We start from the raw sequence: 23,748 nt of genomic DNA, 5'->3' as shown, positions 1-23,748 counted from the left end.
CCACCAATGTGATATATGCCATCATGTGCCAGCAATGCCCCTCTGCCATGTACATTGGTCAAACTGGACAGTCTCTACGTAAAAGAATAAATGGACACAAATCAGATGTCAAGAATTATAACATTCATAAACCAGTCGGAGAACACTTCAATCTCTCTGGTCACGCGATCACAGACATGAAGGTCGCTATCTTAAAACAAAAAAACTTCAAATCCAGACTCCAGCGAGAAACTGCTGAATTGGAATTCATTTGCAAATTGGATACTATTAATTTAGGCTTAAATAGAGACTTGGAGTGGCTAAGTCATTATGCAAGGTAGCCTGTTTCCTCTTGTTTTTTCCTACCCCCCCCCCCCCAGATGTTCTGGTTTAACTTGGATTTTAACTTGAAGAGTGGTCAGTTTGGATGAGCTATTACCAGCAGGAGAGTGAGTTTGTGTGTGTATGGGGGTGGGGGGGATGTGAGAACCTGGATTTATGCAGGAAATAGCCCAGCTTAATTGTCATGCACATTGTGTAAAGAGTTATCACTTTGGATGGGCTATCACCAGCAGGAGAGTGAATTTGTGTGGGGGGGTGGAGGGTGAGAAAACCTGGATTTGTGCTGGAAATCACTTTAGATAAGCTATTACCAGCAGGACAGTGGGGTGGGAATAGGTATTGTTTCATATTCTCTGTGTATATATAAAGCCTGCTGCAGTTTCCACGATATGCATCTGAAGAAGTGAGCTGTAGCTCACGAAAGCTTATGCTCTAATAAATTGGTTAGTCTCTAAGGTGCCACAAGTCCTCCTTTTCTTTTTGCGAATACAGACTAACACGGCTGTTACTCTGAAACCTATATTCACACAGAGACCATGAAACAATACCTCCTCCCACCCTACTCTCCTGCTGGTAATAGCTTATCTAAAGTGATTACTCTCCTTACAATGTGTATGATAATCAAGGTGGGCCATTTCCAGCACAAATCCAGGTTTTCTCACCCCCCCCTTCCAAAAACCACACACACAAATCTCAGAGTAACAGCCGTGTTAGTCTGTATTCGCAAAAAGAAAAGGAGTACTTGTGGCACCTTAGAGACTAACCAACTTATTTGAGCATAAGCTTTCGTGAGCTACAGCTCACTTGAGCTGTAGCTCACGAAAGCTTATGCTCAAATAAATTGATTAGTCTCTAAGGTGCCACAAGTATTCCTTTTCTTTTCACACACACAAACTCACTCTCCTGCTGGTAATAGCTTATCCAAAGTGACCACTCTCCCTACAATGTGCATGATAATCAAGGTGGGCCATTTCCAGCACAAATTCAGGTTTTCTCACCCCCCCACCCCCATACACACACAAACTCACTCTCCTGCTGGTTACAGCCCATCCAAAGCGACCACTCTCCCCAGAATGTGCACGATAATCAAGGTGGGCCATTTCCAGCACAGATCCAGGTCTTCTCCCCCCCCCCCCCCAACACACACAGAAACTCACTCTCCTGCTGGTAATAGCTCATCCAAACTGCCCACCTGATGATCACTTTAGATAAGCTATTACCAGCAGGACAGTGGGGTGGGAGGAGGTATTTTTTCATATTCTCTGTGTATAAATAAAGTATAAATGCTGCAGTTTCCACGGCATGCATCCGATGAAGTGAGCTGTAGCTCACGAAAGCTTATGCTCTAATAAATTGGTTAGTCTCTAAGGTGCCACAAGTACTCCTTTTCTTTTTGCGAATACAGACTAACACGGCTGTTACTCTGAAACCTTTCCACCCCTGGCATTTTTCACCAAAGTACTGGTGTTGTCCTGTCTGCTTTTCAGTTTGATCAATTATGGTGCATTTTCTGCAGTTTTCTGTCCGATACTGTTGTGTAGTGTTGCTGTATACTGTTCTGAGAACTGTTACAACCCATCCCCAGAGGTGGCTGCATAGCAGTGGGAGGTGAAGTGATTCCTGTATATTCCATTTGGGGCCAGGTGGGATGAAAGGAGCAGTACTAATATAAGTTATGAATATACTTAGTAAAAGCCTTTCATTCAGAAATACAATAATGACAAGATTGTGTTGTTTGTGTTTATTTTTAGTGCTTCAAAAAGACAAAACAAACACCAGGTGAAACAGCTCTGTAAGTATCTGAGTCAATGATTTGTAAATAGGCAGTCTTGTGTAAATGGGTTTTCGAATGAAAGCCCCTCCTGCTGAGTTCCACTTTAGGGTGTTTTATTCTCTTAACAGGAATAAGTGGGAGGCAGTGTTGCCAAAAGAGAAGAGCATGGGAGGACTTAATGATGCTTTGTGCTGTTCATTATCAGATGCTTAAGGGACCCTTTCTTCTCCTTTGCCAGTTTTAATCAGTGTACTTAAAGGTGCTGCTAAGGGTATGCCTACACTAAGAAATTAGGTCGAATTTATAGAAGTCGGTTTTTTAGAAATCGGTTTTATATATTCGAGTGTGTGTGTCCCCACAGAAAATGCTCTAAGTGCATTAAGTGCATTAACTCGGCGGAGCGCTTCCACAGTACCGAGGCAAGCGTCGACTTCCGGAGCGTTGCACTGTGGGTAGCTATCCCACAGTTCCCGCAGTCTCCGCTGCCCATTGGAATTCTGGGTTGAGATCCCAATGCCTGATGGGGCTAAAACATTGTCGCGGGTGGTTCTGGGTACATATCGTCAGGCCCCCGTTCCCTCCCTCCCCCCGTGAAAGCAAGGGCAGACAATCATTTCGCACCTTTTTTCCTGAGTTACCTGTGCAGACGCCATACCACGGCAAGCATGGAGCCCGCTCAGGTAACCGTCACCCTATGTCTCCTGGGTGCTGGCAGACGCAGTATGGCATTGCTACACAGTAGCAGCAACCCCTTGCCTTGTGGCAGCAGACGGTACAGTACGACTGGTAGCCGTCATCATCATGTCCGAGGTGCTCCTGATCGCCTCTGTGAGGTCGATCAGGAGCGCCTGGGCAGACATGGGCGCAGGGACTAAATTTGGAGTGACTTGAGCAGGTCATTCTCTTTAGTCCTGCAGTCAGTCCTATTGAACCGTCTTATGGTGAGCGGGCAGGCGATACGGACTGCTAGCAGTCGTACTGTACCATCTTCTGCCGAGCAGCCATGAGATGTGGATGGCATGCAGTCCTTCTGCACCGTCTGCTGCCAGCCAAAGATGTAAAAGATAGATGGAGTGGATCAAAACAAGAAATAGACCAGATTTGTTTTGTACTCATTTGCTTCCCCCCCTCTCCCCTGTCTAGGGGACTCATTCTTCTAGATCACACTGCAGTCACTTACAGAGAAGGTGCAGCGAGGTAAAACTAGCCATGTATCAATCAGAGGCCAGGCTAACCTTCTTGTTCCAATAAGGACAATAACTTAGGTGCACCATTTCTTATTGGAACCCTCCGTGAAGTCCTGCCTGAAATACTCCTTGATGTAAAGACACCCACATTGTTGATTTTAGCTCCCTGAAGCCAACCCTGTAAGCGCCCCTCCTGGCGTCAGAGCAATGGCAAACAATCGGGCATCTGAGAGTGCTGTCCAGAGCAGTCACAATGGAGCACTCTGATGGGGCTAAAACATTGTCGTGGGTGGTTCTGGGTACGTATCGTCAGGCCCCCGTTCCCTCCCTCCCTCTGTGAAAGCAAGGGCAGACAATCATTTCGCGCCTTTTTTCCTGAGTTACCTGTGCAGACGCCATACCACTGCAAGCATGGAGCCCGCTCAGGTAACCGTCACCCCATGTCTCCTGGGTGCTGGCAGAAGCGGTACGGCTTTGCTGCACAGTAGCAGCAACCCATTGCCTTCTGGCAGCAGACGGTGCAATACGATTGGTAGTCGTCCTCGTCGTGTCCGAGGTGCTCCTGGCCATGTCAGCTGGGAGTGCCTGGGCAGACATGGGCGCAGGGACTAAATTTGGAGTGACTTGAGCAGGTCATTCTCTTTAGTCCTGCAGTCAGTCCTATTGAACCGTCTTATGGTGAGCGGGCAGGCGATACGGACTGCTAGCAGTCGTACTGTACCATCTTCTGCCAGGCAGGCAAGAGATGAGGATTGCTAGTAGTCGTATTGTACCATCTTCTGCCAGGCAGGCAAGAGATGAGGATGGCTAGCAGTCGTACTGTACCATCTTCTGCCGAGCAGCCATGAGATGTGGATGGCATGCAGTCCTTCTGCACCGTCTGCTGCCAGCCAAAGATGTAAAAGATATATGGAGTGGGTCAAAACAAGAAATAGACCAGATTTGTTTTGTACTCATTTGCCTCCTCCCCTGTCTAGGGGACTCATTCCTCTAGGTCACACTGCAGTCACTCACAGAGAAGGTGCAGCGAGGTAAATCTAGCCATGTATCAATCAGAGGCCAGGCTAACCTCCTTGTTCCAATAAGAACGATAACTTAGGTGCACCATTTCTTATTGGAACCCTCCGTGAAGTCCTGCCTGAAATACTCCTTGATGTAAAGACACCCACATTGTTGATTTTAGCTCCCTGAAGCCAACCCTGAAAGCCGTGTCGTCAGTCGCCCCTCCATCTGTCAGAGCAACGGCAGACAATCGTTCCGCGCCTTTTTTCTGTGCGGACGCCATACCAAGGCAAGCATGGAGGCCGCTCAGCTCACTTTGGCAATTAGGAGCACATTAAACACCACACGCATTATCCAGCAGTATATGCAGCACCAGAACCTGGCAAAGCGATACCGGGCGAGGAGGCGACGTCAGCGCGGTCACGTGAGTGATCAGGACATGGACACAGATTTCTCTGAAAGCATGGGCCCTGACAATGCATGCATCATGGTGCTAATAGGGCAGGTTCATGCTGTGGAACGCCGATTCTGGGCTCGGGAAACAAGCACAGACTGGTGGGACCGCATAGTGTTGCAGGTCTGGGACGATTCCCAGTGGCTGCGAAACTTTCGCATGCGTAAGGGCACTTTCATGGAACTTTGTGACTTGCTTTCCCCTGCCCTGAGGCGCATGAATACCAAGATGAGAGCAGCCCTCACAGTTGAGAAGTGAGTGGCGATAGCCCTGTGGAAGCTTGCAACGCCAGACAGCTACCGGTCAGTTGGGAATCAATTTGGAGTGGGCAAATCTACTGTGGGGGCTGCTGTGATGCAAGTAGCCCACGCAATCAAAGATCTGCTGATATCAAGGGTAGTGACCCTGGGAAATGTGCAGGTCATAGTGGATGGCTTTGCTGCAATGGGATTCCCTAACTGTGGTGGGGCCATAGACGGAACCCATATCCCTATCTTGGCACCGGAGCACCAAGCCGCCGAGTACATAAACCGCAAGGGGTACTTTTCGATAGTGCTGCAAGCTCTGGTGGATCACAAGGGACGTTTCACCAACATCAACGTGGGATGGCTGGGAAAGGTGCATGATGCTCGCATCTTCAGGAACTCTGGTCTGTTTCAAAAGCTGCAGGAAGGGACTTTCTTCCCAGACCAGAAAATAACTGTTGGGGATGTTGAAATGCCTATATGTATCCTTGGGGACCCAGCCTACCCCTTAATGCCATGGCTCATGAAGCCGTACACAGGCAGCCTGGACAGTAGTCAGGAGCTGTTCAACTACAGGCTGAGCAAGTGCAGAATGGTGGTAGAATGTGCATTTGGACGTTTAAAGGCGCGCTGGCGCAGTTTACTGACTCGCTTAGACCTCAGCAAAACCAATATTCCCACTGTTATTACTGCTTGCTGTGTGCTCCACAATATCTGTGAGAGTAAGGGGGAGACGTTTATGGCGGGGTGGGAGGTTGAGGCAAATCGCCTGGCTGCTGGTTACGCACAGCCAGACACCAGGGCGGTTAGAAGAGCACAGGAGGGCGCGGTACGCATCAGAGAAGCTTTGAAAACCAGTTTCATGACTGGCCAGGCTACGGTGTGAAAGTTCTGTTTGTTTCTCCTTGATGAAACCCCCCGCCCCTTGGTTCACTCTACTTCCCTGTAAGCTAACCACCCGCCCCTCCTCCCTTCAATCCCTTTAAGCACAGCACTTTAAAAGTTTACAACTTTAAAATTTATTGAATGACAGCCTTCTTTTTTTTGGGCAATCCTCTGTGGTGGAGTGGCTGGTTGGCCGGAGGCCCCCCCACCGCGTTCTTGGGCGTCTGGGTGTGGAGGCTATGGAACTTGGGGAGGAGGGCGGTTGGTTACAGAGGGGCAGCAGTGGCAGTCTGTGCTCCAGCTGCCTTTGCTGCAGCTCAACCATACACTGGAGCATACTGGTTTGGTCCTGCAGCAGCCTCAGCATTGAATCCTGCCTCCTCTCATCACGCTGCCGCCACATTTGAGCTTCAGCCCTGTCTTCAGCCTGCCACTTACTCTCTTCAGCCTGCCACTTACTCTCTTCAGCCTGCCACCTCTCCTCCCGGTCATTTTGTGCTTTCCTGCACTCTGACATTATTTGCCTCCACGCATTCGTCTGTGCTCTGTCAGTGTGGGAGGACAGCATGAGCTCGGAGAACATTTCATCGCGAGTGCGTTTTTTTTTCTTTCTAAGCTTCACTAGCCTCTGGGAAGGAGAAGATCCTGTGATCATTGAAACACATGCAGCTGGTGGAGAAAAAAAAAGGGACAGCGGTATTTAAAAAGACACATTTTATACAACAGTGGCTACACTCTTTCAGGGTAAACCTTGCTGTTAACATTACATACATAGCACATGTGCTTTCGTTACAAGGTCGCATTTTGCCTCCTCCCACCGCGTGACTACCCCCTCAACCTTCCCCCCTCCCTGTGGCTAACAGCGGGGTACATTTCTGTTTAGCCACAGGCAAACAGCCCAGCAGGAATGGGCTCCTCTGAGTGTCCCCTGAAGAAAAGCACTCTATTTCAACCAGGTGACCATGAATTATATCTCACTGTCCTGAGGATAACACAGAGAGATAAAGAACGGATGTTGTTTGAATGCCAGCAAACATACACTGCAATGCTTTGTTCTACAATGATTCCTGAGTACGTGTTACTGGCCTGGAGTGGTAAAGTGTCCTACCATGAAGGACGCAATAAGGCTGCCCTCCCCAGAAACCTTTTGCAAAGGCTTTAGGACTACATCTAGGAGAACCGCAAATGCCAGGGCAAAGTAATCCTTTCACATGCTTGCTTTTAAACCATGTATAGTATTTTAAAAGGTACACTCACCAGAGGTCCCTTCTCCGCCTGCTGGGTCCAGGAGGCAGCCTTGGGTGGGTTCGGGGGGTACTGGCTCCAGGTCTAGGGTGAGAAACAGTTCCTGGCTGTCGGGAAAACCGGTTTCTCCGCTTGCTTGCTGTGAGCTATCTACAACCTCCTCCTCCTCATCATCTTCTTCGTCCCCCAAACCTGCTTCCGTATTGCCTCCATCTCCATTGAAGGAGTCAAACAACACGGCTGGGGTAGTGGTGGCTGAACCCCCTAAAATGGCATGCAGCTCATCATAGAAGCGGCATGTTTGGGGCTCTGACCCAGAGCGGCTGTTCGCCTCTCTGGTTTTCTGGTAGGCTTGCCTCAGCTCCTTCAGTTTCACGCGGCACTGCTTCGGGTCCCTGTTATGGCCTCTGTCCTTCATGCCCTGGGAGATTTTCACAAAGGTTTTGGCATTTCAAAAACTGGAACGGAGTTCTGATAGCACGGATTCCTCTCCCCAAACAGCGATCAGATCCCGTACCTCCCGTTCGGTCCATGCTGGAGCTCTTTTGCGATTCTGGGACTCCATCATGGTCACCTGTGCTGATGAGCTCTGCATGGTCACCTGCAGCTTGCCACGCTGGCCAAACAGGAAATGAGATTCAAAAGTTCGCGGTTCTTTTCCTGTCTACCTGGCCAGTGCATCTGAGTTGAGAGTGCTGTCCAGAGCGGTCAGAATGGAGCACTCTGGGATAGCTCCCGGAGGCCAATACCATCGAATTGTGTCCACAGTACCCCAAATTCGAGCCGGCAACGTCGATTTAAGCGCTAATCCACTTGTCAGGGGTGGAGTAAGGAAATCGATTTTAAGAGACCTTTAAGTCGAAATAAAGGGCTTCATTGTGTGGACGGGTGCAGGTTTAAATCGATTTAACGCTGCTAAATTCGACCTAAAGTCCTAGTGTAGACCAGGGCTAAGAGGAAGACAACATAGTATAAAAATGGAGGGAAGGCAGCATGGGCTAGTGGCTAGAGAAGACACATGGCTCTGATATGGACTTGCTGAGTGACTGAGAAAGTCACTAATTGTTCATCTGTTTGTGTCTCTGTAATAGAATATGAAGTGGAAACAATCTTACTTCCTTACCTAACAGCAGTGTTGTGAGGCTTATTCTATTAACGTTTGTAAAGTACTTTGAAATCTTTAGATGAAAGGTGTTCCAGTAATATTATTATTATTAATGCAGCTAATATTAGTAAACACCATGGATGTGAGTTAATTAGCTTGAGGTACAGAACATTTCATTAGCTGTTCTGTAACATATGCAGAATGCAATAGGTACCAAAGATCCATAGTTTCCTTCTTTAAGCCTTGACAGCCCACATGAAACAAGATGATACTAAGACAAACTAAAAATGACCAAGTCCAGGTTCTCTTTGCTGTTAAAGCAGATGCAAAATAATACTGCAAAAGTATTATTCTGACCAGATGCCTGCACCTCCCCTTTCCCCTTCATAGATTACTTCTACCAGGGGTATTTCAACCTAGTGGGAGGAGCAGCATGGAGAGTCAAGTACAAGATCACATGCCCAATCCAGTTTGTGGCTCTGGCCATGAATGACGACAGAGGGTGAACTCTGAGTGGTTGAAGGGGAAGTGAGCACCAAAGCTGTTCCTTGTAGTTTGCTTCCCTGCTAAAATATTTTGGACATGCACTTTGGCATAGCTCAGGGTGAATTCAGCCCACTTTGCCTTACATCAGACCGTGATTTACATCTATCCTTTTCATTTTACTCCAGGTGAAGAAATCCTGAGGTTACTTTGTGCACCTAAGAAGCATCATCTGTAGCAAGACATATGCCGTTGTGTTAAGGGATGGGATTAGCCATTATGCATTGCAACAGTTACTCTAGTTCACATAGTTCCGTCTATATTTATTGTTATTTTACACAATGATCCTTTCAAAACGTAAATGGTTCTTTATGTATGTTGATTCTAACCTACTGCTTTGAACACATTAATGGGGGGGGGGGGAGAGGATGACTACATTGCTTCCTTTTGGTCTGCCTCCATTTTTATTCCTAAAGGATGTTTGCATGTAATCAGGATCATTATTTCTTAGGAGTCTGTTCCTGGTCATTAGGAAGTCACAATGAGTTGCCATGGAAATTATGTTCCCACAACCCAAAGAGTTTGATGTTGAGTGCACAAATACCAGTCGCAGATAATTTCTTAAGAAAGGGAAGCCTTGGGAGCTCAACAGCTCAGTAGTTAGGTAATAAGAAAGAAAATCTCTTGTATGCTGGTTTAGCTCCCTCCATGGCCCACTGCGACCAAATGTCGTTTAATGGGTCTCCGTCCAATTCCCAGTACATGGTCATCAGCACACCGGGCACTCATTTTCTCCTTTGCTGCTAGTCCCCGCAGAAAGGCAAAGGCCTGAATCACCCATAGAGACTCACCCCTAGAGCTGGCCCCTTCCAGCCAGGGTTGAGGCAGCCGGGTACTACAGTAGATGAAGCCAGTACTGCTGCTGCCTCCACTGTGCCCCCTTCTTTGGGGCAATGGATTTCAGGACCTGGGGCAGTCGCTCTAATACCTTTCACAAACACTGTGTTAAAATAAACAACAGTTTTAGAATAAATTCTCCAGTTGTAAAATTGAGGGGTCATCTCCCCTTTCCCCACTGACCATGCAACATACCAGCAGAAATTTTTTCACAAGATTCCCGCAAACTTTTAAAGACTCATCACAATTTGACTCAGTATACATACCCCATGTGCTATAAATAACTTCCAGTCGCTGGTGGGCAAATATCTTTCTCAGAAAGTGGAAAGGTAGTGTTACTCAGCAGAAAGGAGTTTCTCAACCACTATAAAATTGAGTCTGTCCTTGATTGATGGAGTGACACTATCCCTGCCAATTTAACATTAACTAGCTTTCAGGGAACATTGTAGCATAATAACTTTAGTACAAACAAATTCTCTTTATTACACACAATAATTTAAATTGCTTTGTATGCAATGAGTAATCCCCTTTACTAAGCCTGACTAGCTATTTTTCACTACAAGATTGAAAAGTGCTGTATAAATGCTATGAATTTATAATTAGTTGATTTGACTCTGAATTGCAGAGATGCTGGCAGCCTGCAGCTCCCACTGATCTCGGTGAGGGTTGTGGATGCTCATTATCCCTGCAAATCCGGACCCAATTCCAAAGCCATCAACTAGAAAGTGAACTCTTGTGATTCTGTTCAGGGAATGAGTGTAGGGTTGTGGGCCCAGTGGAAGGGTTCCATCCTCCCTCTGCACCACAGGGATGTGCTCTGTGAGGCCTTACTGTGCTCCAGCAGGCAGGGGAATTTTTGGGGTGAGACCGGACCAACGGATCTGTGAAAAAACAGAGTGACGGTCTGTTCTCCCCTTGGAATACAAGTGCAGCAGCTACAGAGCCTACCTTGGTACTGAGACGGTAGTTTTGGTTGTCTGGTTTGTTTGGTTGTCTGTTGTCACCCCCTTGCATGGGGAAAGATTTCTTCACACTGACCGCCACCAGTCAGATTGGTTATGCATGCTGTTTGCTCGGGACAGGATTTGCCTTTTCCTGCACCTATCATTAACTTGAACAGAAATATTGAAATAAGATGTTCGGAAATGAAAAGGAAATTTACCAACAGCAAGTTCCTGACACAACAACCAAACTGCACAATCTAATGCAATACTTTGCTTTTGAACAAAAAACCTCATCTACACACATAAATGGGTAGTCATGGACAGATTTCCCCTTAAACACTTGAAAAATAAAACTTGGGAAAACAGATTAAGAAGAGATGGGGAAGCATAAATATACCCACAAGAGATACAAGTTCATAATTTTTGTAATCCACACACTGTCTTCTCTGTCAAATGTTATTTCACTTGCATAACTACACACCCAAATCGTCAGCACTGTGACAAGTGCAGAGACCCATCTCTGGATCCAGGAGTCATGGAGTTAACATCCCAGTGAAGTCTCTGATACCCTACATCTGTACAGGTGAAAGAGTTGAGGCAGCGCTCCTCCTGCCAGCGAGCAATCAGGAGCTAAAGGTTGACATCAATGAGGCATATAAAAGTGGCTCACTGAACTGTAAGGTTATCTGAGAATGACCAACTTTGAAAAATTTGGTGGCATGGCAGTAGTCCGAGACATCAGATTGTAGGGAACGCTGGTTTGTTTTTTAAATAATCTATGTAAGGTATTTTGATGTTCTGTTTAAAACTCTGGGAATTTGTTTGTTCACAACTGTTTAAATTAAATCATAGCAATGAACGCTTGGAAAAAGAGCTGTCTGTAAAGTGCTGTGCTGCTGGCCTGTTTGGACAAGCTTGCCTCATTTCCGTCCAGGCATACGCCCCAGTTCTCCTGCGAAGTAGGGGTGCCAACACTGTATTTAAAAAAATAAGGGACTTTTCTTAGCACTTCCGCCCCACCCCACTTCCTGATATTCATTATGGTCGTTACCCAAAACAGGGGTGTTTCTCGGTGCTTTCCCCAGCACTCAGCAACTCTGGAACCTGTTCCACAGCGATGCAGAAACAGGGGAGGTCCCTGTGCAGGGCCTAGGGGCAACCCTAAAAGGGCATAGCTACGTGCCTGCCACCCCCACCCAGCTGGGTGGGTGGTTTGAGGCTGCACGGCGAAGAGCTGAGCCCTGGCTCTGCTGCTGCATGCCCAGGGGTCTCTGCCCGCCCCAGCCCAGACCCTGCGCTGCTTGGCAGGGTGGGGGGAGGCTGCAGCAGGCCTAGGTGCTGTAACTGGGGGCGCTGCTGTCTCCCTGGCTCCAAGTGGTTTCCATCACACACGGGGGGGGGGGGGGGCACGGTCTGGCTCAATGGCTCTCGGCACCCCCACTGCACAAATCGAGCTGCGGGCCGGGAGGTGCTGGGCGCGGCCCCTTTAACAGCAAGACAGGGCTGGGCCCGGGTGGAGCCTGGCGGGGGCCCCGCCCGCGTTGGGAGCCTGCGCAACGCCAGCGGCGTGGAATGTCCGTCTCCGCGCGCCGTCCTCCCGCCCGCCTCGCCGGCTTCGGCTGCGCTTCCTACTTCCGGTGACGGGGCTATAAGAGCCTCCTCCGTCCCCACCGCCGCCCTGTTTCTGCCCGGGCCGCTGCTGCCGGTCCCGCCATGAACGTCCCGGGTAAGCGAGACCGGAGCCAGCTGGGGGCGCGGTGGCTGCTCCGCTGGAAGGGGGAGGGGGGCATGCAAGGGGGCCCGGAGAGCCGGGACCCGGGGGGGCATGCGGGGACACGGGTCCCCAGAGGATGGGGTGGGGGGAGCATGCAGGGGGACCCAGAGAGCCGGGACCCGGGGGGGGGCATGCAGGGGGACCCGGGGGGGGACGGACATGCGGGGACACCAGTCCCCAGAGGATGGGGTGGGGGGAGCATGCAGGGGGACCCAGAGAGCCGGGACCCGGGGGGGGGCATGCAGGGGGACCCGGGGGGGATGGACATGCGGGGACACCAGTCCCCAGCGGATGGGGTGGGGGGAGCATGCAGGGGGACCCAGAGAGCTGGGACCCGGGGGGGGCATGCAGGGGGACCCGGGGGGGACAGACATGCGGGGACACCAGTCCCCAGAGGATGGGGTGGGGGGCATGCAGGGGGACCTGGAGAGCCAGGACCCGGGGGGGGGTATGTAGGGGGACGGACATATGGGGATACCGGTCCCTGGAGGATGGAGTGGGGGGGCATGCAGGGGGACCCGAGGAGCTGGGTCACCGGTACCTGGAGGATGGGGGCATATGGGGGGTGGGGATGGGGACATGCAGGGGGACCTGGGGGGTAGGGGCACTTAGGATAAGGGGTACCAGCACGGTGGGGGCACCCAGCTGCAGGCAGAGCTTCACCAGCTGGTGTCTGGCCCTGGGCTCCTCTTGGGTGCCCTCAGCAGGGAAGTTCCCCAGGTACCTTGTTAGCCATTTCCATGCTCTCAGGTAGTGTGACCCCTCGGGGCTCTGACCACACATGCCAGGGCTGCCTCGCTCGGCTTGTGTGATGCAACGTGCGTTGCTTTGCTCAGCAGGGCTCAGCTTGGAAAAGATAGCGGCTTTCACCAAAAATCTGGCGTCAACGCCACAGTTCTTGCTTGCTCGAAATGTTGCAACCACCAGTGACCCACTGGAAGTGTGTCTCAATCGGCAAGTGGTGCAGGAGACGGTGCACGTGTTCCAGCATACTGTGCCTGTAGAAGGCAAGCCAGTCACTAACCAGAAAAACTCAGGTAAGGGAAATTCTTTGCAAGCCCCAGACTTGTCAGATAGGCTGTTCCTTGACTGCTCTTAAAACAAAACCCTTATTAATTATAAAAAGAAAAGGAGTACTTGTGGCACCTTAGAGACTAACCAATTTATTTGAGCATGAGCTTTCGTGAGCTACAGCTCACTTCATCGGATGCATACTGTGGAAACTGCAGCAGACTTTATATACACACAGAGATCATGAAGTATATAAAGTCTGCTGCAGTTTCCACGGTATGCATCCGATGAAGTGAGCTGTAGCTCACGAAAGCTCATGCTCAAATAAATTGGTTAGTCTCTAAGGTGCCACAAGTACTCCTTTCCTTTTTGTGGATATAGACTAACACGGCTGTTACTCTGAAACTTATTAATTATGGCAGCATAAGTCTATGAACCAGGTTACATTTACAATGGATGCCTGGTACTATGTTTTAAACTGCCTTCTCATTTATGAAACATCACCTGGAAGAGCTCTTACTGTTTGAGTTCAAACTGTATCACCTCTACTCCTTAGCCTTGTGGGAATAGTGACCGATAGACAAAGCCCTTTGAGGTTGAAATTACTCAAACAGAGAACTCAGAGAAATGGCACTCTTCCCTAATTTGGAAATAAGATTGGTCTGAGATCTGAAATTGGATGCGGTCTTGGACTGGTGCCAAAAGAGCCTTGCTCAGTCACTGGACCTGTGACAGTTTTAAAGTCTCTTGGTTTAAGACCGTAGATTGATAATCAGACTGATCTTTTTCTACCTTCAAATGTTAAAAGCAATTACTAAGTTGTCACTCAACCTACAATGGATTTGGCAGACAAAGAAAAGTTCTTCAGAACCAGTAGCTTCCTCCCACGCAGAGGTTCTAGATCAGGGTGGGCAAACTTTTTGGCCTGAGGGCCACATCTGGGTATGGAAATTGTATTGCAGGCCATGAATGCTCACGAAATTGGGGATTGGGGTGAGGGCTCCAACTGGGGGTGCGGGCTCTGGGGTGGGGTCAGAAATGAGGAGTTCAAGGTGAAGGAGTGGGCTCTGGGCTGAGGTTGGGGTGTGTGGGGGCGGGGGTGTTGCGTGGGCTCCAGCTGGGGGTGCAGGCTCTGGGATGGGGCTGGGGATGAGGGGTTTGGGGTGCAGGAGGGTGCTCCAGGCTGGGATCCAGGGGTTCAGAGGGTGGGAGGGGGATAAGGGCTGGAGCAGGGAGTTGGGGCATGGGAGGGGCTGAAGGGTGCAGGCTCTGTGCAGCGCTTACCTTAAGCAGCTCCTGGAAGCAGCGGCATGCCCCCACTCTGCCTCCTATACAGAGGCACGGCCAGGCGGCTCTGTGTACTGACCACTGTATCTCTGTGCAAAGATACAGGTGCCACCTCCGCAGCTCCCATTGGCCGGGAACTGCGGCCAATGGGAGCTGCGGAGGTGGCACTTGAGGTGGGGGCAGCATGTGGAGTCCCTTGGCTGCCCCTATGTCAAGGAGCCGGAAGGAGGACATGCCACCACTTCCAGGAGCCATGCGGTGTCACGGCACGTGTGGAGCCGGGCAAGCTCCTGATCCCACTCCCCGGCTGGAGCGGGTCAAGCGAGGGCCGGGATAAAAATGTCTGAAGCATCAGGTGCGGGCTGTAGTTTGCCCACCTCTGTTCTAGATTAATCTGTATGAGAGGTTTTCACCACTGTCTTTTGATATTGGACATCTCAGATCTGTGATGACATTCAAGAGCAGTTTGAAATAGCCCTTTTCAGCTTGGCTTTTAATAATTCTTGGCCCTTATTTATTACTTTTCATCTTCAAAGCTCCTTAAAAAATCCTTTCAACTTTCCCTATGAATAGATACATATTGTATATTTTATAGCTATGGAAACTGAGATAAAGAGAAATAAAGTGACTGTCACAGTTCAGGGCAACTTCACCTGTATTCCTCCTCCATGGTCCATTGCTGGCACCCGCTCCTGGCTCCTTAACTGTCATCTCTCTTGGGCAGAGAGCACCCACCCTCCAATAAGGGCTCTGATAATCAGCACCCAGTGGGTCTCTCTCCAGGCGTAACTTCAAAAGGCTAGGTTTGTTGGATAACTGGAAGTGAAAATTTGCATTCATCTCCTCCTAGAGATTCCCCAGGCAAACCACTCAACACTTTGTCTAAAGTCCATTCTTGTCTGCCAAATTGTTCAGTATAGTCCTTTGATCATCCAGTCCCACAATAATACAGAAACCATTAATTTAATATAAAGGTCACCAAAGATACTTAAACTCAATAAGGTTTTTCACAGATCAGATGGGAGTCACCAGCAGAGCTGGGGTAGAAATCAGGATCTGGGATGCCAAGATCTCTTTGCTCATTTGACCACTTGATCTGTGTGTGAGAATTTTTTTTGTTTAATACTGTAAACGAGTGAGTCTGAAAAGCCCCATATAAACCTTGTGTTTATATATAGCCTGTGCAAATCTTTGTAAAGCTGGACAGTTTAATTCTTGTTCCTTTGCTCTCTTTCAGGGAGATGCTGGATCTTCTCATGTCTGAATGTGATGCGTCTTCCTGTCATGAAGAAGTTTAACATTGAAGAGTTTGAGTTTAGCCAAGCATATCTATTCTACTGGGATAAGGTACAGTAGTGCTGGCCATAGACTCTTCTTGGGGGACGTTTTACTCATGCAAACAACACTGGCAGTCTGATTTCCCTCTATCCAGACATTCAGACTTTTCCTAAGGTGCCAAGGAGAAACACTGAAAGCAGTCTTCAGAAGTCCTTTCCAAGCACAATTTTTAGATGTGGGTGGGGAGCAAGTGTTCCTTGATTGAGGAGAAAATGGTGGGGGGTTTTAAATTTGTTTGGAAGAGTAGCATTTTTTGTTTCAAGATGTTGAAGTCCGCTGAAGGATCTGTGTAGGAAGCTTGATGGGAACAATGCTGTTTTCCACTAAAGCTGCCTTATTCTTGTCCCTGTGACACACTGCTGGAAGCTAATTCACTTGTTTGCTTCCAACAGTGGCTGTTTAAGAGCAGCTAGCCCTAATAACTAAGGGTACAACTACACTAGCCGCCAGATCGGCAGGTAGTTGTCGATCTATCGGGGATCGATTTATTGTGTCTAGTGTAGACACGATAAAACTATCCCTGATCACTCTGCCGTGGACTCCTGTACTTCACCATGGCGAGAGGCTGAAGTGGAGTCGACGGGGGAGGTGTCATCCGTCCCCTTCCTTCCCCCCCGCCTCCCGTGAGATTTGCAAAGAAGTGCATACACCCAGGAATGAAGTAACAGATGGCATGTTAGAAGCAAAGATTAAGTTACCCTATCTGTCCTGTTCCAGATTGAACGCTGCTACTATTTTTTAAATGCCTTTGTGGAACTGGCTCAGAAAAACAAGCCTGTAGAAGACAGGCTGATGCAGTTCCTGCTTTCCAACCCCACCAATGATGGAGGACAGTGGGATATGCTGGTTAATATTGTTGGTAAGACAAATGGTGACTGAAAGGGCTTCCTGAAACTCTACTCTTTCCTGAAAGATCAGGAGTGAAGTAACTAATGTTTACAGCCGTGTATTATTTTTATACTGCTAGCCCAACGTCCTACAGGCATCATAGATTGTACAGTGCTGCACACTAGACTACTTTAATGAGTAGTATTTATTTGTAGTTCCACTAATCACAGCAATCTAGTGATAGTAAAGGACAAATAATCCATTTAAGATAGTGACAGAATTCCCACACAACTCACTTGACATAAGTGATGTCATTACGTAACACTAAGTGGTTCTCTTGCTTGATGGACTGAAACAACTTGCATAAAGGCTGCCAATGCTAAACCAATTTAGGTTAAAAGAAAAGGAGTACTTGTGGCACCTTAGAGACTAACCAATTTATTTGAGCATGAGCTTTCGTGAGCTACAGCTCACTTCCAGAAGTGAGCTGTAGCTCACGAAAGCTCATGCTCAAATAAATTGGTTAGTCTCTAAGGTGCCACAAGTACTCCTTTTCTTTTTGCGAATACAGACTAACACGGCTGTTACTCTGAAACCTGTCAATTTAGGTTAGAGGTACTAATCAGAGTAACAAATAAGACCTCAAACTGAAAGATTAACAGAACTTTCCTGTGTTGTGTTGGTTTCTCCTTGCTGCAGCCTTCCTCCCTCTCCTTTTCAAAACCTAGTTTGGAATTAATGCAACTCCTCCTAAGTGACCAGAGGAGCTAGCAAACAGGAACAGCTAGTGGCAGGGGAAGCATGAGCTGGGGGCTAGATACACCGAACATTCTTTAAACTTAAAGCCAAAACTACCCCCTGATAAAATTAAAACATCAAAGGAATGAGCTGCAGGAGTAAAAAGAGAATGCAGGCAGAAGTCCAGCAACAGAGTGGGGGCTATCCAGTTTATTGCACTGATGCAGTATGTATGATTCCCTGCCCTATGGGCAGGTGGCATATGTGTGCATTCGGTGCAAGGAGCTCCTGGCCCTCAGAGACCATGTACAGGTTTTGGAGACCAGGGTGGCTGAACTGGAGGAGCAAAGAGGCAGAGAGGTACACAGATGAGACTTTCCAGGACACAATAGAATGGTCCAACCCCATGTCTGGCAGCCTCTGTGCTGTTGAGGAGGATGAAAGTCTCAGGGAAGGAGAACATCCAACTGGAGCAGAGGGAAACAATGCCATAGTTGGGACCCTCATTCCAGATGTCATGGTATCCTCTTGCATTGAGGATACCTCTCCGGGGGAGTGAACGCCAGTTATTAGGAAGAGACAGGTAATAGAGTAATATATGATTCAATCATTGGACACCTATATTGCTGGGTTTGCGATGACCAGGAGAACCTCATGGTGACTTGCCTGCCTGGTGTGAAGGTTGCAGATCTCTTGAGGCATCTAGATAGACTTATGTGTAGTGCTGGGGAGGAGCTTGTGGTCATGGTACATGTAGGTACCAATGACACAGGGAAAGATTAGAGAGGGGTCCTGGAGGCCAAATTTAGGCTGTTAGGTAAGAGATTGAATCATAGAATATCAGGGTTGGAAGGGACCTCAGGAGGTCATCTAGTCCAACCCCCTGCTCAAAGCAGGACCAATCCCCAATTAAATCATCCCAGCCAGGGCTTTGTCAAGCCTGACCTTAAAAACTTCTAAGGAAGGAGATTCCACCACCTCCCTAGGTAACGCATTCCAGTGTTTCACCACCCTCCTAGTGAAAAAGTTTTTCCTAATATCCAACCTAAACCTCCTCCACTGCAACTTGAGACCATTACTCCTTGTCCTGTCCTCTTCTACCACTGAGAATAGTCTAGAACCATCCTCTCTGGAACCACCTCTCAGGTAGTTGAAAGCATCTATTAAATCCCCCCTCATTCTTCTCTTCTGCAGACTAAACAATCCCAGTTCCCTCAGCCTCTCCTCATAAGTCATGTGTTCCAGACCCCTAATCATTTTTGTTGCCCTTCGCTGGACTCTCTCCAATTTATCCACATCCTTCTTGTAGTGTGGGGCCCAAAACTGGACACAGTACTCCAGATGAGGCCTCACCAATGTCGAATAGAGGGGGACGATCACATCCCTCGATCTGCTCGCTATGCCCCTACTTATACATCCCAAAATGCCGTTGGCCTTCTTGGCAACAAGGGCACACTGCTGACTCATATCCAGCTTCTGGTCCACTGTCACCCCTAGGTCCTTTTCCGCAGAACTGCTGCCTAGCCATTCGGTCCCTAGTCTGTAGCTGTGCATTGGGTTCTTCCGTCCTAAGTGCAGGACCCTGCACTTATCCTTACTGAACCTCATCAGATTTCTTTTGGCCCAATTCTCCAATTTGTCTAGGTCCCTCTGTATCCTATCCCTGCCCTCCAGCGTATCTACCACTTTAGTATCATCCGCAGTTCAGTATCATCCGCAAATTTGCTGAGAGTGCAATCCACACCATCCTCCAGATCATTTATGAAGATATGAAGTCCAGGACCTCCATTGTAGTATTCTCTGAAATGCTTCCAGTTCCATGTGCAGGGCCAGTTACACAGGCAAAACTGCAGGGTCTCAATGAATGGATGAGACAATAGTGTAGGGAGGAGGGGTTTAGATTTATTAGGAACTGGGGAAACTTTTGGGAAAGAGGGAGCCTCTACAGGCTCCACCTAAACCAAAATGGAACCAGATTGCTGGCACTTACCATTAAAAAGGTTGTAGAGCAGTTTTTAAACTAAGGGCTGAGGAAAAGCCAACAGGTGCAGAGGAGCAAGTGGTTCGGACAGAGACGTCGCTTCAGGGAGGGTCTATTAATGGAGATTCTCTGTCCTAGGAAAGGATGGAAGATTATAAAATACAGGTAGAATCTGATGGAAAAACAGTCAAATGAAAGTCCCATTGAATTACATCATGTAATGGCAGACAGCTAAAAAGTGACAACTTTTTAAAGTGCTTGTATTCAAATGCTAGAAGTCTAAATAATAAGATGGGTGAACTAGACTGCCTCATGTAAAATGAGGATATGGATATAATAAGCATCACAGAAACTTGGAGGAATGAGGATAATCAATGGGACACAGTAATACCAGAGTACGAAATCAATCTGAAGGATTTAACAGATTGTACTGATGGAGTGGCACTATATGTGAAAGCATAGAATCAAATGACGTAAAAATTTAAGTGTACTACACCAAACTGTACCACAGAATCTCTATGGATAGTAATTCCATGCTCTAATAATAATTTTATAGCAGTAGGGATATATTACCAACCACCTGTCCAGGATGGTGCTAGTGACTCTGAAATGCTCAGGGAGATTAGAGAGGCTCTAAAAATAAACTCCATGGGGGATTTCAACTATCCCCATATTGACTGACTGGGTACATGTCACCTCAGGACGGGATGCAGAAATAGTTTCTTGACACCTTAATGACTGCTTCTCAGAGCAGCTAGTCCTGGAACCCACAAGAGGAGAGGCAAATTCTTGATTTAGTCCTAAGTGGGGCACAGGATCTGTTCCAAGAGGTGACTATAGCTGGATCCCTCTGAAATAGTGACCATAATATAATTCAAATTAACATCCCTGTGGTGGGGAAAACACCCCAGCAGCCCGATGCTCTAGCATTTAATTTCAGAAAGGGGGAACTACACAAGTGAGGAGGTTAAACAGAAATTAAAGGGTACAGCACCTAGAGTGAAATCCCTGCAAGCTGCATGGAAATTTTTTAAAGACCCCATAATAGAGGCTCAACTTAAATGTATACCCCAAATTAAAAAAAACCTAGTATTATAAGCACTAAGAACCATGTCTTGAGTCAAAGATTAACTTGCTTTCCTTTAGTTTTGCCATAGTTGAGGTGGCAATTTGTCCCCCTTAAACCTGACTGCAACAAACCACAAATGTGATCTACTTAAAAGCATTGGGCTAACCTCTGTCATTACCTCCCTTCTTATGGCTTTGACTACCTAAAATCAGGGAGTGGAATCCGACTAAACCAGTTTTAACTTTAGAATATAAACACTGGCTGTAGAAACCACAGGTGGGAGCAAATTTATGCACTTAATTATTCACTAATCTAGTAGTTCAACTCTTAATACTTGAAGCATACCCAGAAACTTATGACAGTCTTCCTGCAAGCATCGTACCAACATTTAGTGGAGAGTCAAGGGGGGGATGAGTTCTTGTATGTGGATTAAAACAGAAATCACATGTGGGTATTCATATCCTCACTGTTTTCTATCTCCAATTTACTTAAACTTCTACTCCACTACCCAAAAGGGAACTCATCCCAGGTTCTAGGCACCCTCAACAAGATACTTGTTGTCAAAGAGACTCTGTAAAGTACTCTTGCATCCCAATTGTTAAGAAACAACATAAATGGGGCAACAAATGTTAAACTCCCCAGTTTTGCTGTTATGCTCAAAGGAAGAAGTGAGTTCCAAAGCCATGGAGTCCCATTGCAGAATGCTGGGCTAACAGCCCCCACGCCCATAACAGATTTGCTCAACATTCACTGGTAAAAATGTCTAACAGTTGTCCCTATAAACTCACCCTGAACTCTGGGTTCTCTCCTTATTGTGCACTGCCTGTGGTAGGACCAGGCCAAATGGGGCCCTCAGCCACACCCATGCACCTTGATGGTCTCCTGATTATGAAAATGTGTAACTCCGTGAGTGGTAATAATCCAGAGAAATGGAATTGCCTTCACTTATACCTGTGCATAATGTTACTGGTGCACAAGGTAAGAACCCATATTGGCTGTCAGAGCCCAGGATGTTTGTAGGGCTAGCAGGAAAAATGTTCTTGCAAGCTGAGCAAATGGGATATGGAATGAGACAAAATGACTGTGGAACTCCACTGTGCCAACTTTACAAGGCTGCTGCTCAGGGTAGGGCTGTTCTTTAAGCGAAAAATTTATCAAGATATAGTTGAATTCACATAGGTGGATTCAGAGGTTGCTTGACTTCATGTGGATTATGCACTGGTGTAATAAGTTTGTAGGGTAATGAGTGCTTAAAATCAGCACAAACTGCACAAAAGGATTTTGTTTTCTGGAATGTTGTAACTGCCTTTACCTGCCCTTTCTTGTCTAATTGTCTTGCAAAGACTTACTGCAGAAAGGAGACTGTTCCTTAGACTGTATGCTGCATGTCCAGGGACTATGTACCTTTGTTCCAGCACCTAGAACTGTGGAGCTTCTGAGTGCTACCACAATGTAAATATTAATTAACCTAACTGCTACTACTCTATTAGCAACTACAAAGCTACATCTCATAGCTTTGAGGATAAAGCACTTTTTCTGTTGCCCTGGAGAAGGGAAGGTTTGGAAGTTCTTCATTTCACCTTAAGACCAAATACGTGGTATAGCACATGATATATTTTTAGTGAACTGGGTTGGTAGCTTAATCTAAGAAGAGTCAAATTTCTGGTGAAAGAGCTTCTTAAATAACATTAATTAGTTGAGGAGAATAAGTTTACAAATGGCATATTGTCATGTCTGATCACTGAAGGACTCTATCTTTATGGGGAACCCAGCTGAATTTATACTTAACAAAGACAGAGGAAGACTCAGACAAAAAACATAACCTTTGGCTTCTTCTTTCTTTTATAAGAAACCTCTGCGACAGACAATCTTCATAGAAATCAGGTGAGTTAAGGCTTCCCATGGATATGAGCAGAGTCAACACTGACCGTATAGAAAGATTGTCAATCAGAGACAAGGTGGGTGAGCGAATATCTTTTATTGGACCAGCTTCAGTAGGTGAGAGAGACAAGCTTCTGAGCCCACAAAGCTCTTCTTCAGGTCTGGGAAAGATGCTGAGTGTCACAGCTAAATACAAGGTGGAACATCCATTTAGCTGTGATGCTGGGAGTATCTTTCCCAGACCTGAAGAAGAGCTCTGTATGGCTTGGAAGCTTCTCTCTCACCGACAGAAGCTGGTCCAATAAGATATTTCATGTACTTTGTCTCTCTAATATCCTGGGACTGACACAGCTACAATTACACTGCATACAAGATTATCAATTGATAATATTTGTCAACTTTTTCTTTCTAGAAAAACATGGTGTTATCCCCAAGAAGAATTTCCCTGAATCTTACACCACAGAGGCCTCCAGAAAGATGAATGAGATTTTGAATCATAAGGTAAAGGATTTGAAATTGTGCTAAAACTCAGTGGTTAGACCGATGGGAAGAAACCATAAGCTCCAGATGTTCCTGACTAGTTTCCTTAAATTTTCTTTATTGATCAAAGCATTAAAAGCCAGTGTGGGTACTTCCTTGCTTCTATGCAAACACTGCATTTGTAAGGGTTAAAAGGCAAAGGGGGAATGGCCCTAAAATGCTGGGAAAGAAAGAGGAAGTAGGTGCATGAATAGCTGCTACTAGCAGGGTTTTAAACTCTTGATTTCAAACAGCAGCTTGAAAATGTCCTCTGTGGCACTTTTTACAATGGTCATTATTTCTCTAACTCCCAAAGGAAAAATTCTATCTATGTGGCTGGCAGAAGATTTTTCTGTAAACTTCGTGTATCCAGGGAGAGCTAGTTTTCCACTGTGCCATCCACCAAGAGATCAAGGCTCTCATGATGCCAAGTATAGTGGCTAAGATTTACAAGTATGGATTTTAAAAATACAGAGCTTAGGATAGAACCAAAACCAGCTTGCATAGGAAAAGCATCCAGTGCCATGTGAAATACTGAAGTGACTGACCAAGGAAGAAAGCAGGTTTAGGCAATCAGACATGGATCTGAATCCACTGTGGCAAAAAATGAAATGGCAATTAAAGCTTTCCAGTGAAAGCTTTGTTTGGCAATTTACGAGCATGTGATCAAGGGACAACAATCCCCAGAAATCTATAGAGATGAGTTGGTAAATAAAATAGGCATGGTGAAATTAAACCAGAGGTTTAATGGTGTTGCTTGGGGCTGCCATGTTCCAGTCT

At 47.1% G+C, this 23,748-nt stretch overlaps 2 protein-coding genes across 5 annotated transcripts in view; both read left to right on the top strand.

The window, feature by feature from the left end:
• Positions 1 to 11,401, top strand: part of TMIGD1 (transmembrane and immunoglobulin domain containing 1) — a 30,987-nt gene extending 19,586 nt beyond the window's left edge. For 2 of the 3 annotated variants that reach the window (XM_073315939.1, XM_073315937.1), the window contains 2 exons: positions 2,073 to 2,113; positions 8,890 to 11,401. In XM_073315939.1, coding sequence (XP_073172040.1) covers positions 2,073 to 2,104 — 32 coding nt within the window. In that variant the 3' untranslated portion in view covers positions 2,105 to 2,113; positions 8,890 to 11,401. Of the gene's footprint in view, positions 1 to 2,072; positions 2,118 to 8,889 lie in introns of those variants that run through there. The other variant, XM_073315938.1, reaches the window with a different exon arrangement.
• Positions 11,402 to 12,154: 753 nt separating this feature from the next.
• BLMH (bleomycin hydrolase) overlaps positions 12,155 to 23,748 on the top strand; it is a 35,469-nt gene continuing 23,875 nt past the window's right edge. Inside the window, exons 1-5 of one of the 2 annotated variants that reach the window (XM_073315988.1) lie at positions 12,155 to 12,268; positions 13,156 to 13,353; positions 15,852 to 15,961; positions 16,670 to 16,811; positions 22,862 to 22,950. In XM_073315988.1, the coding sequence (XP_073172089.1) occupies positions 12,256 to 12,268; positions 13,156 to 13,353; positions 15,852 to 15,961; positions 16,670 to 16,811; positions 22,862 to 22,950 (552 nt within the window). In that variant the 5' untranslated portion in view covers positions 12,155 to 12,255. Of the gene's footprint in view, positions 12,269 to 13,152; positions 13,354 to 15,851; positions 15,962 to 16,669; positions 16,812 to 22,861; positions 22,951 to 23,748 lie in introns of both variants that reach the window. The other variant, XM_073315987.1, reaches the window with a different exon arrangement.

The sequence above is a fragment of the Lepidochelys kempii genome, chromosome 17, assembly GCF_965140265.1.
Source record: "Lepidochelys kempii isolate rLepKem1 chromosome 17, rLepKem1.hap2, whole genome shotgun sequence".
Taxonomy (NCBI): Eukaryota; Metazoa; Chordata; order Testudines; family Cheloniidae; genus Lepidochelys; species Lepidochelys kempii.
The sequence above is the reverse complement of the archived record's forward strand: the minus strand, read 5'-3'. Positions and strand labels throughout refer to the sequence as shown.